At 56.6% G+C, this 12,642-nt stretch overlaps 2 protein-coding genes across 3 annotated transcripts in view; one reads left to right on the top strand and one right to left on the bottom strand.

Moving 5' to 3' along the window:
- Positions 1–986: 986 nt before the first annotated feature.
- Positions 987–10,262, top strand: KHSRP (KH-type splicing regulatory protein). Of its 2 annotated transcripts, XM_011967423.1 has the most exons (19): positions 987–1,079; positions 1,732–1,770; positions 2,090–2,129; positions 2,935–2,984; positions 3,262–3,333; positions 4,142–4,199; positions 4,510–4,684; positions 4,799–4,897; positions 5,304–5,402; positions 5,531–5,633; positions 6,281–6,381; positions 6,481–6,625; positions 6,706–6,866; positions 6,949–7,058; positions 7,461–7,549; positions 7,622–7,822; positions 7,899–7,976; positions 8,055–8,215; positions 9,235–10,262. In XM_011967423.1, exons 4-19 carry the CDS (start codon positions 2,942–2,944, stop codon positions 9,241–9,243), a joined length of 1,704 nt encoding a protein of 567 aa, XP_011822813.1. In that variant the 5' UTR covers positions 987–1,079; positions 1,732–1,770; positions 2,090–2,129; positions 2,935–2,941; the 3' UTR covers positions 9,244–10,262. The 2 variants fall into 2 exon arrangements, with proteins under 2 accessions (XP_011822813.1, XP_011822811.1); XM_011967421.1 differs by having other exon boundaries at positions 8,055–10,262.
- A 705-nt stretch (positions 10,263–10,967) lies between these two features.
- LOC105530121 (adenylate kinase isoenzyme 1) overlaps positions 10,968–12,642 on the bottom strand; it is a 16,281-nt gene continuing 14,606 nt past the window's right edge. Inside the window, exons 2-3 of the mRNA XM_011967482.1 lie at positions 11,462–11,656; positions 10,968–11,102 (exon numbers count right to left, since the gene is read on the bottom strand). Of these exons, the coding sequence (XP_011822872.1) occupies positions 11,034–11,102; positions 11,462–11,656 (264 nt within the window). The 3' untranslated portion in view covers positions 10,968–11,033. The remainder of the gene's footprint in view (positions 11,103–11,461; positions 11,657–12,642) is intronic.

Genomic DNA, 12,642 nt, shown 5'->3' with positions numbered 1-12,642 from the left:
TTTAGGTTTCTAAACCTGGACTCTGATCCTAAGTTTGCTGGGTTGAGGTTTCTTTAAAGTTGCTCTTCACGTGTCTGAGATGGAACTTGTGTCCCATAGAGTCCTGTTTTCGTTTTTTGTTTTGTTTCGTTTTTTGAGACCGAGTCGCAGTCTCACCCAGGCAGGGGTGCAGTGGCGCGATCTCAGCTCACCACAGCCTCCACCTCTCCAGTTGAAGTGCTCCTCCTGCCTCAGCCTCCCGAGTAGCTGGGATTACAAGTGTGTACCGCCACACCCAGCTAATCTTTGTATTTTTAGTAGAGATGGGATTTCCCCATGTTGGCCAGGTTGTCTCGAACTCCTGACTTGAAGTGATCTGCCCGCCTTGGCCTCCCAAAGTGCTGGGATTACAGGCGTGAGCCACCGCGTCCAGCCATCCGAAGAATCTTGTTTTCTGTTTTGGTCAAATGAGGATTTCATGTCCCTTGAAGTGATCACTCTGATCAAATTTATTCAGTAAATTGAAAAAAGGATTTTGAGAGTGGTGGATATAAGGGAAAATTGAACTCTTCAGCATCCCAGGAAAACTGGGCTAAAAAAACACACACTTTCTGGTTGTGTGAGCTGGGGCCACTGGTAGAAGGAAGTGTCTGAAAGCTCCGGGAGATGACCTGGGGACCCTCCCTGGCACCTGAGCCTGTGTTCCCGTTAGCCGTAGAATGAAGTCAGTGTGGATTATGGGCTGGCCACAATTAAGACACAAATCACAGCAGAAGGGAAGAGAGGAATTTTGATAATCCCGGATAACTGGTGAGAACCTTGAGGCCTAGGTTCAAAACTCGTTCTAGGATGTCTTAACCAGCTGACTCTTCCCTAAATTGGAGGGCCAGACACCAAGACCTGACGGGCTTTCATGTCCAGGAAATGTTCTGAGAAGTTGACCTGGGTGCCATGGAGGGTTGTTTTTGGTGGTAATTCTTCTGTGCTTACTACTTTATTCTAGATTGCAGCCAAAATTGGAGGCGATGCTGCCACAACAGTGAATAACAGCACTCCTGATTTTGGTTTTGGGGGCCAAAAGAGACAGTTGGAAGATGGAGGTAACTCCCTGCTGCCGTCTTTAGCTTAGGAAGAAGGGCTGGGGGCCTAAAGGGGTGCTTTTGTTTGAGTGTGGTTCAGAGGGGGTGGGTGTTGCTGCTGTTTGGTCTTTTTAAACTTCAGCAATCCCGGCTTTGTTAATTCTTTTTGTTCCGTCTGCCATCCTGAGGTATCAGGTGGCAGAGAGGAGGGCAGATTGATTGTGACTGGGTCGAAGTTGTAAGTTCCCAAGATGATTCCTCCCCTTCTGGGAGGCTGAGGCAACCAGGAGCAGTTAGTGAGTCTTGATGTGAAGTTGGCCCAGCCCTGGGGTGCGTCGTGTGACCGCAAGTAGTGGGTGATCATCTCCTGACCAACTCCACTGTTATCCATGACACCCCTCCCTGCTAGAGGCGGGTGCTGTCCTAAACCGGGAGGACTCAGGTGCCTGGTGGTGTTTGCGTGTTACGAAGGCTTTTTTACTCTGGGCGTTGGTGGCGGGATTGGCGGAGTCTGGCCCCATCAGGGGCCGGTCTCTCCTAGGCTCCTGTCTCAGCTCTTGTTAAGGGTGCGGGCTGAGGGGCACTGGTTACCTTGGACATGTGGCACCAGCATCAGGTTCGAGGTGGCCGTGGGTGGGCGGGTGCTGCATCTGCCACCCTCTCTCTTTCCCAGATCAACCGGAGAGCAAGAAGCTGGCTTCCCAGGGAGACTGTAAGTCCAGGGGGTCTGCAGGCAGATACGTGGCTTCAATGGGTTGAGGTTTTCAGGAGTCAGTGAGGAGGTGGCAGCTCTTTACAGAGGCGCCTGGTGCTTTCATTCTGGGACCCATACATTTGAGGGATCCCAGGACCCCTGAAATTGAGGCAGATGAACTCTGCTTTTATGGGGAGGGGATCCACAGCATCCATCAGGCACTGGAGCAGGCTGGGGACCATGGTGCCAAGCTCAGCTCCCACTGCCCCGGGGCAGGCAGTGCCAAGTGCCCAAGGAGGAGCTAAGCCAGTCTTTGCTTTGGGTTTTCTCTCTACAGCAATCAGTTCTCAACTTGGACCCATCCATCCTCCTCCAAGGTAAGCCACGGTGGGGCCCACACTGCTTTCTTGTCTGTTGGCCAGCAGACTGGCCTTTCTTCTGACTTGGGAGGGCTCTGACTGGGGGCGCCTCTCTCAGGTTTTATCCCCCAGTGCCAGTTGACCAGAGAGTACTCAGACGGGAACGAGACAGAGGAACTGTGTCCGCTCCTCGTACCCCTTGTCTATAGGGCTGTGGGAGGAGAGGGTCGTGGCAGTCACTGTAGAGACAGGGTGGTCTCCGCACCCTATGGCTTCCTCCGCTGGGGTGGGGACTCTGAGCAGAACAAATATTGTCGTCCTGGAAGAGGCTGGGAGGGCCTTGCCTCCCTCCCTCCCACATCTGCAAGTGCCCATCCCACTCCGTGCTGTGGCGCTCAGGGCTCTTTGCCCGACCAAATGGACTGAGGTGAACCTGACACAGGGCAGTTGTCGGGGGCCAGTTTTTTGTTTGTTTGTTTTTTAATGGGCTGGTAGTTTCATAAAATACTAGGAAAATAAGATGAAAAGGACATACAGCTGGCTTTTTAGAGCTCAGCAACGTAGAGTGACTGTCAGTTTGTTGTGAGTCTCAGTGCTCACTCTCGCCCTGAATCAATGGGACGGCACCAGGCCACAGACCACAATGCCCAGACCAAACCTCTCAGGGCACAGATGGGGAAACTGAGGCCTCCAGAGGTTTGGTGGCCTGTCTGGTCAGATTCTGCTTAGGCCTACGGTGGCATTGGTTTCAAGTAGACCTTCCAGAGCTTCTGTTCTCCTCCCTTCCCACTTGAGAACTGACCTTGGGCATGTCTCTCTACAGGACTTCAATGACAGAAGAGTACAGGGTCCCAGACGGCATGGTGGGCCTGAGTGAGTGTGGGTTACCTTGGGTGGGGAGGCCCACTCTTCCCGAGGAGGAAGTGTCCTGTGAGCTCCTGCCAGCCCAGAAGCCCTGGTCTGAGAGAGCTCCTGTGTGCTGTTCTCATTTGTCCCTCCTTCGTCCCCTCTGGGCAGAGGATAGGAGCCCTCTAGAGAACTGCTGCCCTCCTGAACATCAGAGGGGCTGGGGCCCTGGCCACGCAGTCTCCTGAGGCCCGGGCTCCCTTCCCTCATCACGCTTTGCTTTTCTCCTTCTTTCTCCATCCAGTTATTGGCAGAGGAGGTGAACAAATTAACAAAATCCAACAGGATTCAGGCTGCAAAGTACAGATTTCTCCAGGTACAAGAGCGTCAGATTCCTGCCGGAAAGGGGACCGGGGTTGGGCCCTTTGCACTTTCCTTTAATTAATTTTCACGGGGACTGTGGACAGGAAGCGAGCTGGCGCTTGTTGGTGGTTACTATGGCCTGGGCTCAGTGCAGTATCTCACTGCACTGGTACTGCCCACGGGGTGCAGCTGTGACTTATTTTCAGTGGGTAGGGATGGACTGAGGTGGCAGGGCTAGCATTTCACACAGGGGCCTGGTTGCAGACACCAAGCTCCGCAGCACTGCACTGACCTGCCACGTGAGTGAAAGCCCCCCGGCAAGACTGCATGAGGCAGGTGGTGCTTTGGAAAGAGGGATCCCTCTGAGGTCAGGCCCAGGTGCAGATCCAAGTTCTGACTGTACACCTGCTCTTAGGCAATATAGTTACCTCTTTGAATCTCAGAGTCCTGAGGTACAGAAAGCCTGCTCGGTAGGGGGCTCTGAGGCTTCATGTGGGTGTGTAGCACGTGCTGTTTGTAGAAGAGGCTCTGGTGGTCACCGCTAGTAGTGGGGGTGGCCAGGTCCTGGACCTTCTGGAATCTGCCATTCCCTCCACCTCATCCTTTTCCCTAAAAGTCCTGCCTCTCTTCTGGGATCCCTTCCCAATCTTGGCCTTGCCTCAAGCAGCCTCCCAGGTGTTTAGGGGAAGTAAACTGATTTGTCAAGCTGCTGAATGGGACAGAAGTGGCTCTTGATTGTTCTGAAAGTTTCCTCATGTCCAAGGCAGGCCTTTCTCTGCCTGTGGGCCAGGGAGGGCACTGACCCTATTTCCTCTTTCCAGACAGCGGTGGCCTACCTGAGCGCAGCGTGTCCTTGACAGGAGCCCCAGAATCTGTCCAGTAAGTCCCCGCAGGACCTTTCATTGTGATGTGGGGGACAAGCAGAAGCCCGCTCCGTCCCTTTGAATTGAGAGTTGGGAGCAACTCGCATGTGCTCCACTCTTGCCCCCTTCTCCAAAGAGCCATGTTAACATTAGGCTGATTCCCTAGCAGCCCAAGACCTGGGGAATCTGGAGCCTGAACAGCTCCAGTGACTGGCCTTTCTTCCCTGTCATCCTTGCACATGTTGGGGTCGCCTTCCCTTTGAGCTGGGTGGGCCACCAGACCAGTACCTTTCTCCAGTGGTGGCACCCACTCCTCCTCTTCCCAGGAAAGCGAAGATGATGCTGGACGACATTGTGTCTCGGGGTCGTGGGGGCCCCCCAGGACAGTTCCACGACAACGCCAACGGGGGCCAGAATGGCACCGTGCAGGAGATCATGATCCCTGCGGGCAAGGCTGGCCTGGTCATCGGCAAGGGCGGGGAGACCATTAAGCAGCTGCAGGTGAGGGCAGCACCTGGGCAGCTTCCTCCGCATCTGTGCACCACCCCCCACCACCACAGCAGCCCAGGAAGTCCTGGGAGAGCCCAGCACTAACAGTTAACCTTGGTTGTAAAGGAACGTGCTGGAGTGAAGATGATCTTAATTCAGGACGGATCTCAGAATACGAATGTGGACAAACCTCTCCGAATCATTGGGGATCCTTACAAAGTGCAGGTGAGCACACCCTGGGGTGGTGGACGGGGCTCTGGAGCAGCATGGGCAGGTGGGCAGGGCCAGCAGCCTCAGGTCTGCATTCCGCCGGAGAGATACATGAACAGTCGGTCATAACACCAAGAGGCTTGCAAGAGTGCTAGCTCAGAGGGCGGCCCTGAACTAACTACCAGCTTTGTGTGTGTGAGGCACCGGCCTCACCTCTGACCTTCTGCTTTCTTATCTGGAAATGGGACTGTTGGCAGTGCCTCCCCATTCAAGTGGCAGGTAGAAAGCTTAGTAGGGTGCCATGCTGGACTCAGCCAGGGTTCATGGGTCCTTTGCTGAGGCCCACATCCCCTGAGAAGGTAGGGGGTGTGTGGGGCAGCAAGACTAACCCGTGAGGGCTGCCTCTCCTGTGTGTTTGCAGCAAGCCTGCGAGATGGTGATGGACATCCTCCGGGAACGTGACCAAGGCGGCTTTGGGGACCGGAATGAGTACGGATCTCGGATTGGTGGAGGCATTGATGTGAGTGTGGGCCTTGCCTTCACCCCCCGGTGGAGGGAGGGGCCGGGGTGAGTGGCTCCTCATGGCCAGTGGACAGCAGAGGGCAGCAGAGCTGCGGGCCGAGCCGACCCTGCCGCCTCCTTCCTCAGGTGCCAGTGCCCAGGCATTCTGTTGGCGTGGTCATTGGCCGGAGCGGAGAGATGATCAAGAAGATCCAGAATGATGCTGGCGTGCGGATACAGTTCAAGCAAGGTCAGGGCCTGCCCAGCGCCCCTCCCCCCACCCTCTTCAGGAGGCAGGCTCTAAGGGAGCTGGGCACCGTGGTCAGCCAGGTGGTCTCCATAGCACCTCATGGCTCCTAGTCCAGCCGTCATAACATGCCCAGTCCCTTCTCTCCTCTGGGACGGCTGCATGAGGGGGTGACATGTGCTTTCCGCATCCAGGGGGACCGTGTGTCCCTGTCCCTGTCAGATCTCCTCTTCCTCCCCCCATGATGGAGGCCATCCTAACAGGACAGCCCTGGGTGTCCCACAGGCTGGATCAGGTCACTCCACCTCAACTCTGGACTCTTGCCAGTCCTCAGCCAGTCTCTGAGCTGCCTGCCGTGGGGAGAAGGGCCCCTCTGGTTTTTCAGATATTTATTGTTCTGTAAAATCTCACAGTGCTGGGGGTGCTGTGTGCTGGAAGAAGCTTGAGCCACCCCCTGGCTTGGCCGTGGGTTTCCTTCTCTGGGAATGTGGGCCGCCTCCCCCTCGATCCCTGAGCGGGTGGAGGCTGGGAGCGGCGCAGCGTGTCTGAGATCTCAGGCCAGCGTGGTGTCTGCGCTGGAGGCGGCGTTGCAGGGCTCTGGGGTGGGCTCTTTTAAACTTGTTTCTCTGCTCTCTTGGTGCTGGCCTCAGATGACGGGACAGGGCCCGAGAAGATTGCTCATATAATGGGGCCCCCAGACAGGTGCGAGCACGCAGCCCGGATCATCAACGACCTCCTCCAGAGCCTCAGGGTAGGTGGCCCCGGGTGCTGAAGGGGCTGGCAGGGCCTCCAGGGGAGTGTGGAGACCAGACCGGCTTCTAGGGTTCATCTTCTTCCTCTTGTCTTGCAGAGTGGTCCCCCAGGTCCTCCAGGGGGTCCAGGCATGCCCCCAGGGGGGCGAGGCCGAGGAAGAGGCCAAGGCAATTGGGGTCCCCCTGGTGGGGAGATGACCTTCTCCATCCCCACTCACAAGTGTGGGCTGGTCATCGGCCGAGGTGAGTGTGGCCCCCTGCCCCTTGCCCCCTCTTTCCTGGGCCACCACTGCAGGCCACCTTCACCCTCTGCATTTTTGCAGGTGGTGAGAATGTGAAAGCCATAAACCAGCAGACGGGAGCCTTCGTAGAGATCTCCCGGCAGCTGCCACCCAACGGGGACCCCAACTTCAAGTTGTTCATCATCCGGGGTTCGCCCCAGCAGATTGACCACGCCAAGCAGCTTATCGAGGAGAAGATCGAGGTGGGTTGGGGCGGGCTCTGGGGGTTTGGGCTCGCAGCCCGGATCCCAGCCCACTCACCTCGGCTACTCTCCTTCCTTCCAGGGTCCTCTCTGTCCAGTTGGACCAGGCCCAGGCGGCCCAGGCCCTGCTGGCCCAATGGGGCCCTTCAATCCTGGGCCCTTCAACCAGGGGCCACCCGGGGCTCCCCCACAGTGAGTATCCTTCTCTGCCTCCTGGGCTTTAGGGGCGGGGGTTCATTGAGCTGGCAAGAAGAATAACAGACCCCATTTCCCTAGAAGTGCAGGTGGGGGGCCTCATCCAGCCCGTTTTTGTGGATACCATGAACAGGCCCTCTCCTGTCCACTGCTACAGCACATATGCCTTTCAGCATCTCTCTGCCCACGTGGAAGTTTCAGGGGCTTATTTCGTGTCCTCGAGCTGACAGTGCATGTCCTTCGAGTTGCCTCTTGTCTAGGCTTTTCCCAGGCGCCCTGTTGAGCCTGGTGGTCTGGGTCTCTTGTTCCCCCCCCACTGAAAAACGTCCCCACCTCAGGTGGGCCGACTGCGGCCACCCCCGCACCACTGCTCAAGCATCCCTTTCTTCTCTCCTGCAGTGCCGGGGGGCCCCCTCCTCATCAGTACCCACCCCAGGGCTGGGGCAATACCTACCCCCAGTGGCAACCGCCTGCTCCTCATGACCCAAGTAAGTGATGGGCCGCCTGGGGAGGGCGGGCCCTGTTCTGTGCCCATGTCTCACCCGGGGTATCTCCTGCAGGCAAAGCAGCTGCAGCGGCCGCGGACCCCAACGCCGCGTGGGCCGCCTACTACTCACACTACTACCAGCAGCCCCCGGGCCCCGTCCCAGGCCCTGCGCCGGCCCCTGCGGCCCCACCGGCTCAGGGTGAGCCCCCTCAGCCCCCACCCACCGGCCAGTCGGACTACACTAAGGCCTGGGAAGAGTATTACAAAAAGATCGGTGAGTCTGCAGGGCGGCGGGGGGGCTCCAGCCCTGCCGGGGGAGTGGTTTCTGACCTGTCTTGGCGCCCTCACAGGCCAGCAGCCCCAGCAGCCCGGAGCGCCCCCACAGCAGGACTACACGAAGGCCTGGGAGGAGTACTACAAGAAGCAAGGTGAGTGGCCACCGATTGGGGACAGGGGCAGGGGCAGCCCTCACCCACAGCCTCTCACCTGTGTCTGTCCACCCACAGCGCAAGTGGCCACCGGAGGGGGTCCAGGAGCTCCCCCAGGCTCCCAGCCAGACTACAGTGCCGCCTGGGCGGAATATTACAGACAGCAGGCCGCTTACTACGGACAGACCCCAGGTCCTGGCGGCCCCCAGCCACCGCCCACGCAGCAGGGACAGCAGCAGGCAAGTGGGAATTGCCACCCTCCTCCTCCTCCTTTCTCCTTCCAACCCCCGGCCACCGTCCATCCTGCCTTAGTGGGTAGCGCCGGAAACCCCTTCCCCTGCGGGGTGTGCCCTTGATGCCTGCAGCGGGGGCCGTGTGGCTGGAGGTCTCCGGGAGTCCCCACGCACCACCAGGGAAGCATTCGCTGGGTCCAGAGGTTAAACGAAGAGGCCTCCCTGCGCCGGCTGCTCGTTCCTGTGTGCCGCTGTCGTGATGCTGGGGAGCGCTGAGACTCGCAGGCGGGACTTCTGAACTGCTGGGGAGTCGGGGGGCAGGCAGACAGCGCGGACGGTGGGCACCGGCCCGGCCGCCACCTTGCTCACAATCTGGCCACTTGGGAAGAAAACGTCTATTTTTTCCCCTTCTCTGCATCACTTTTTTGGTTTTTGTTCTTTTTATTCTTTTATTTTTTTAACCCGTGATCTTTTTTCCCGTGTCCAAGTGACTGTGTTGCAGGCGGCCCGGCTCTGGCAGGGACTGGTGGGGACGCGGGGAGCGGCCCAGGCCCCTGCCCCGCCGGGCTTAGCCTCCCATGCGCTCGCGCTTGCCTGTGTCCCGGGCTTGTCTGTGAAGTGGGCGTGAAGATCGTTGCCACCTTCCAACCTACCTCACAGGGGTGTTGTGGGGACACCATGATCTCTGGATTGTTCATGTTGTTGTGCTGCGCCGGAAGCCGCCGCCCTCCGGAGACAGGGCAGCTCCCCTCCGACCCTAGCGCCTCCACCCTCCGCGGCCCCCGTTCCTCTCTTCCCGCTCTGTCCCTCCTTCTCCATCAGGGAGCAGCGTGACTTCAGCGAGTCCCGCGAGCACCTGGCTAGACAGTTACCAAGCACGTCCTTCCAGCCTGAGCCAGCGCAGGTTTGGGAGGGGGCTTCCTGCCCCCCCCCAACGGTGTTCCAGCCCCTCCTCTCTTCCGCCCCCTAGTCTCCCACCCTCCCCTCCCCGTAGTGACCAATTCCTATCTCTTCCCTCTCCGCAGGCTCAATGAATCGAATGAATGTGAACTTCTTCATCTGTGAAAAATCTTTATTTTTTTTTCCATTTTGTTCTGTTTGGGGGCTTCTGTTTTGTTTGGCGAGAGAGCGATGGCTGCCGTGGGGAGTATCGGGGAGCCCTCACGGCAAGCGGTGGGAGGGGGCTTGGGGGCTTGCTGGGCCCTCACTCTCTCGCCTGTTCTGTGTCTCACATGCTTTTTCTTTCAAAATTGGGATTCTTCATGTTGAGCCAGCCAGAGAAGATAGCGAGATCTCGATCTCTGCCAAAAACACCTTAAACATTAAAACACAAAGAGCAAAGCAGAACTTAGAAAATTATATATATATATATTAAAAAGTCTCTATTCTTCACCCCCCAGCCTTCCTGAACCTGCCTCTCTGAGGATAAAGCAATTCATTTTCTCCCACCCTCGGCCCTCTTCTTGTTTTTAAAATAAACTTTTAAAAAGGAAAAAAAAAAGTCACTCTTGCTATTTCTTTTTTTTAGTTAGAGGTGGAACATTCCTTGGACCAGGTGTTGTATTGCAGGACCCCTTCCCCCAGCAGCCAAGCCCCCTCTTCTCCTCTCCTCCCGCCCTGGCTCAGCTCCTGCGGCCCCGCCCGTCCCCCCTCCCAGGACTGGTCTGTTGTCTTTTCATCTGTTCAAGAGGAGATTGAAACTGAAAACAAAATGAGAACAACAAAAAAAATTGTATGGCAGTTTTTACTTTTTATCGCTCGTTTTTAACTTCACAAATAAATGATAACAAAACCTCCCCGTCTGCGGGTGCTGTCTGTCTCCCCCGCTCCCTCCCTCCCTCCCTCCCTGTAGTTTTGAAGCAGATGTTTGTTCTTTATAGATGTTGTTTAAAAAGCCTGATAATGGTGATTGAAAATTACAAACTTTGTGTTTTTTTTTTTTTTTTTTAAGAAAAATATAAGAGAAAATAGTTTTCTTCAGGCGCGATGTGCTTTCCTAACCCTGCCCCCCACCTTTTTTTTTTGTTAAATAAAGTGTTTTTTGTTTAAAAAAAAAAGACTGCGTGCCGGCCGCAGTTGTGTTTGTGAGAGGAAACAAGTTGAGGAGCAAGTCTCGGCCGATTAGAATGGGGTGTGGCCCCCAAGACTTTCCCCTTCCGATGTGGGAAGGGGAGGCTGGCCAAGCCCAGCACTGCTGTCTTCCCCAACCCAGTTTCCTTCCAGCACTTTGGGGAGCAAGGCGCTCAGGAGGGCCTCAGGGACCAGCGTTCCCATGGATGGGCTGTTGCTACAGGAAGTCCTCTGGCTTGTTAACGTTCAGAGCCCTGAGGTAGGAGCCAGGCCCATGCCAATGCTCGGTGGGTGATGGGACCGGATGTGAGGTGGGAGAGGGCACCGAGGGCCCACCTGAGCTGTTTGGACCTGGGCGGGCATCTTGTAACTCCCCATGCAGCTGCAGGGTCTCTGAGGTTGTGGCTGAATGCCAGCATTTAAAACTGGCTTCATCTCAAATGTCCTGGGCTCACAGGCCCGGTGAGAGCCCCAGCAGGTTCCAGTAACAGATGTGGTCTCTAGGGGGGGCTGTTTACAGCCCCCCAACCCATGCAGGTGTGCCAGGCACCTGGCCTGGTGGGGCGTGTTCCTTGGTGGCCCCTGGCCAACCTGCCTGATGGGGAAGCAGACCCAGGGAAGGGGAAGCTGTTGCTCTGAGATCACAGGGGGCATCATCCCTCATTTTTGGAGGTCTCATCTCCTAGGCACGTACCCCTCCCACGTCCTGCACGGGTTCTGGTGAGGGGCAAGGCCCGCCCCCAGCCCCTCCATCTCACTGCAGACTCTCAATGACAGAGCAGCGCTTGGCGAAGATGTTCTCTGGTGCTTCCTCTGCCAGGATCTAGAGAAGAGGGAGCCGCAGGGGTCAGGTCTGGGCCCCACGGCAGGGACATCACCCTCTCCCGCTCAGATCCTGGGAAAATCCCAGAGGCATGCACGTGAAGAGAGAGTGGGGACAGGGTCAGGAAAGCTTGTGTTGCTGACTGCTGTGTGAGGGCGTGCAGGGAGGCCCCACCAGCGTTCCATCACCTGCCCACGTGAGCTGAGGCTGGGTTCCCAGGGCATTTCCTAGGGGAATGGGAATCCCCCAGGTTACCTGGTAGGAAAGAGAGGACCAGGCCCAGGTGACCCTGGGCTGTTGAAGCAGGACTTGTTTCCTAGGGGTTGGGGTGTAGTGAGCCAGAAGCGGGGAGCACCGACATTTCGGAGCAGGGTCTTCTGCTGGTAGAAGGTCAAGACTGGCTCACACAAGGTGTAGTGCGTGTCCAGGCGCTGGCAGATGGCCAGCTCAGAGTCGTCTGCCCGGTGCTTCATCTGGCCCCAGTGTAGCACTCGTCGGACCATCGTCTCCATGGAGCGGTCAAATATAATGACGACATCGGGGGTCCGGCCCACCTAGGAACCCAAACAAGGGGGCTGGATGAGGTGGTTCCAGGCACAGTGGTCCCAGAACCCCGGTTTCCCTGGAAACCAGGTATCTAGGATTACATGGGCAGGTATAAGAAATAATCAGGCCGCCCTGGTCTGTCGGTCTGTATGTATGTATGTATGTATGTATGTATTGAGACGAAGACCCACTCTGTCGCACAGGCTGGAGTGCAATGGCAAGATCTCCGCTCACAGCAACCACCTCCTCCCAGGTTCCAGCCATTCTCCTGCCTCAGCCTCCCAAGTAGCTGGGATTACAGGTGCACACCACCACACCCAGCTAATTTTTGTACTTTTAGTAGAGACGCGGTTTTGCCATGTTGGTCAGGCTAGTCTCCAACTCCTAACCTCAGGTGATCTTCCCGTCTTGGCCTCCCAGATTGCTGGGATTATAGGCGTGAGCCACTGCGCCTGGCCTAGAAAGTAAAATATTCTTCAGTGACTCAAAAAGATACTTGCACAAAAGGATCAGATATGTATTCTTGGATAGAAAGACTCAACATTAAAAAGGAGCTGAGTCTTCCCAAACTAGTTTATAATTGTAATGTGATCCAAATGTGATGCAATGGCCAAGCATGGTGGCTCAGCCGGTAATGACAGCACTTTGGGAGGCCAAGGCAGGTGGATCACTTGAGGTGAGGAGTTCCAGCCCAACCTGGCCAACATGGTAAAACCCCATCTCTACTAAAAACAGGAAAATTAGCCGGGCATAGTGGTGCACACCTGTAGTCTCAGCAACTCGGGAGAGGCCGAAGCAGGAGAATCGCTTGAACCCGGGAGGCGGAGGTTGCAGTGAGCAGAGATTACATACCACTGCACTCCAGCCTGGGCAACAGAGCAAGACTCTGCCTCAAGAAACAAACAAAAACAAAACAAACGGCCGGGCGCGGTGGCTCAAGCCTGTAATCCCAGCACTTTGGGAGGCCGAGACGGGCGGATCACAAGGTCAGGAG

The sequence above is a fragment of the Mandrillus leucophaeus genome, unplaced genomic scaffold (assembly GCF_000951045.1).
Source record: "Mandrillus leucophaeus isolate KB7577 unplaced genomic scaffold, Mleu.le_1.0 Scaffold8, whole genome shotgun sequence".
Lineage (NCBI taxonomy): Eukaryota > Metazoa > Chordata > Mammalia > Primates > Cercopithecidae > Mandrillus > Mandrillus leucophaeus.
This window is presented reverse-complemented; position numbering and strand designations above follow the sequence as displayed.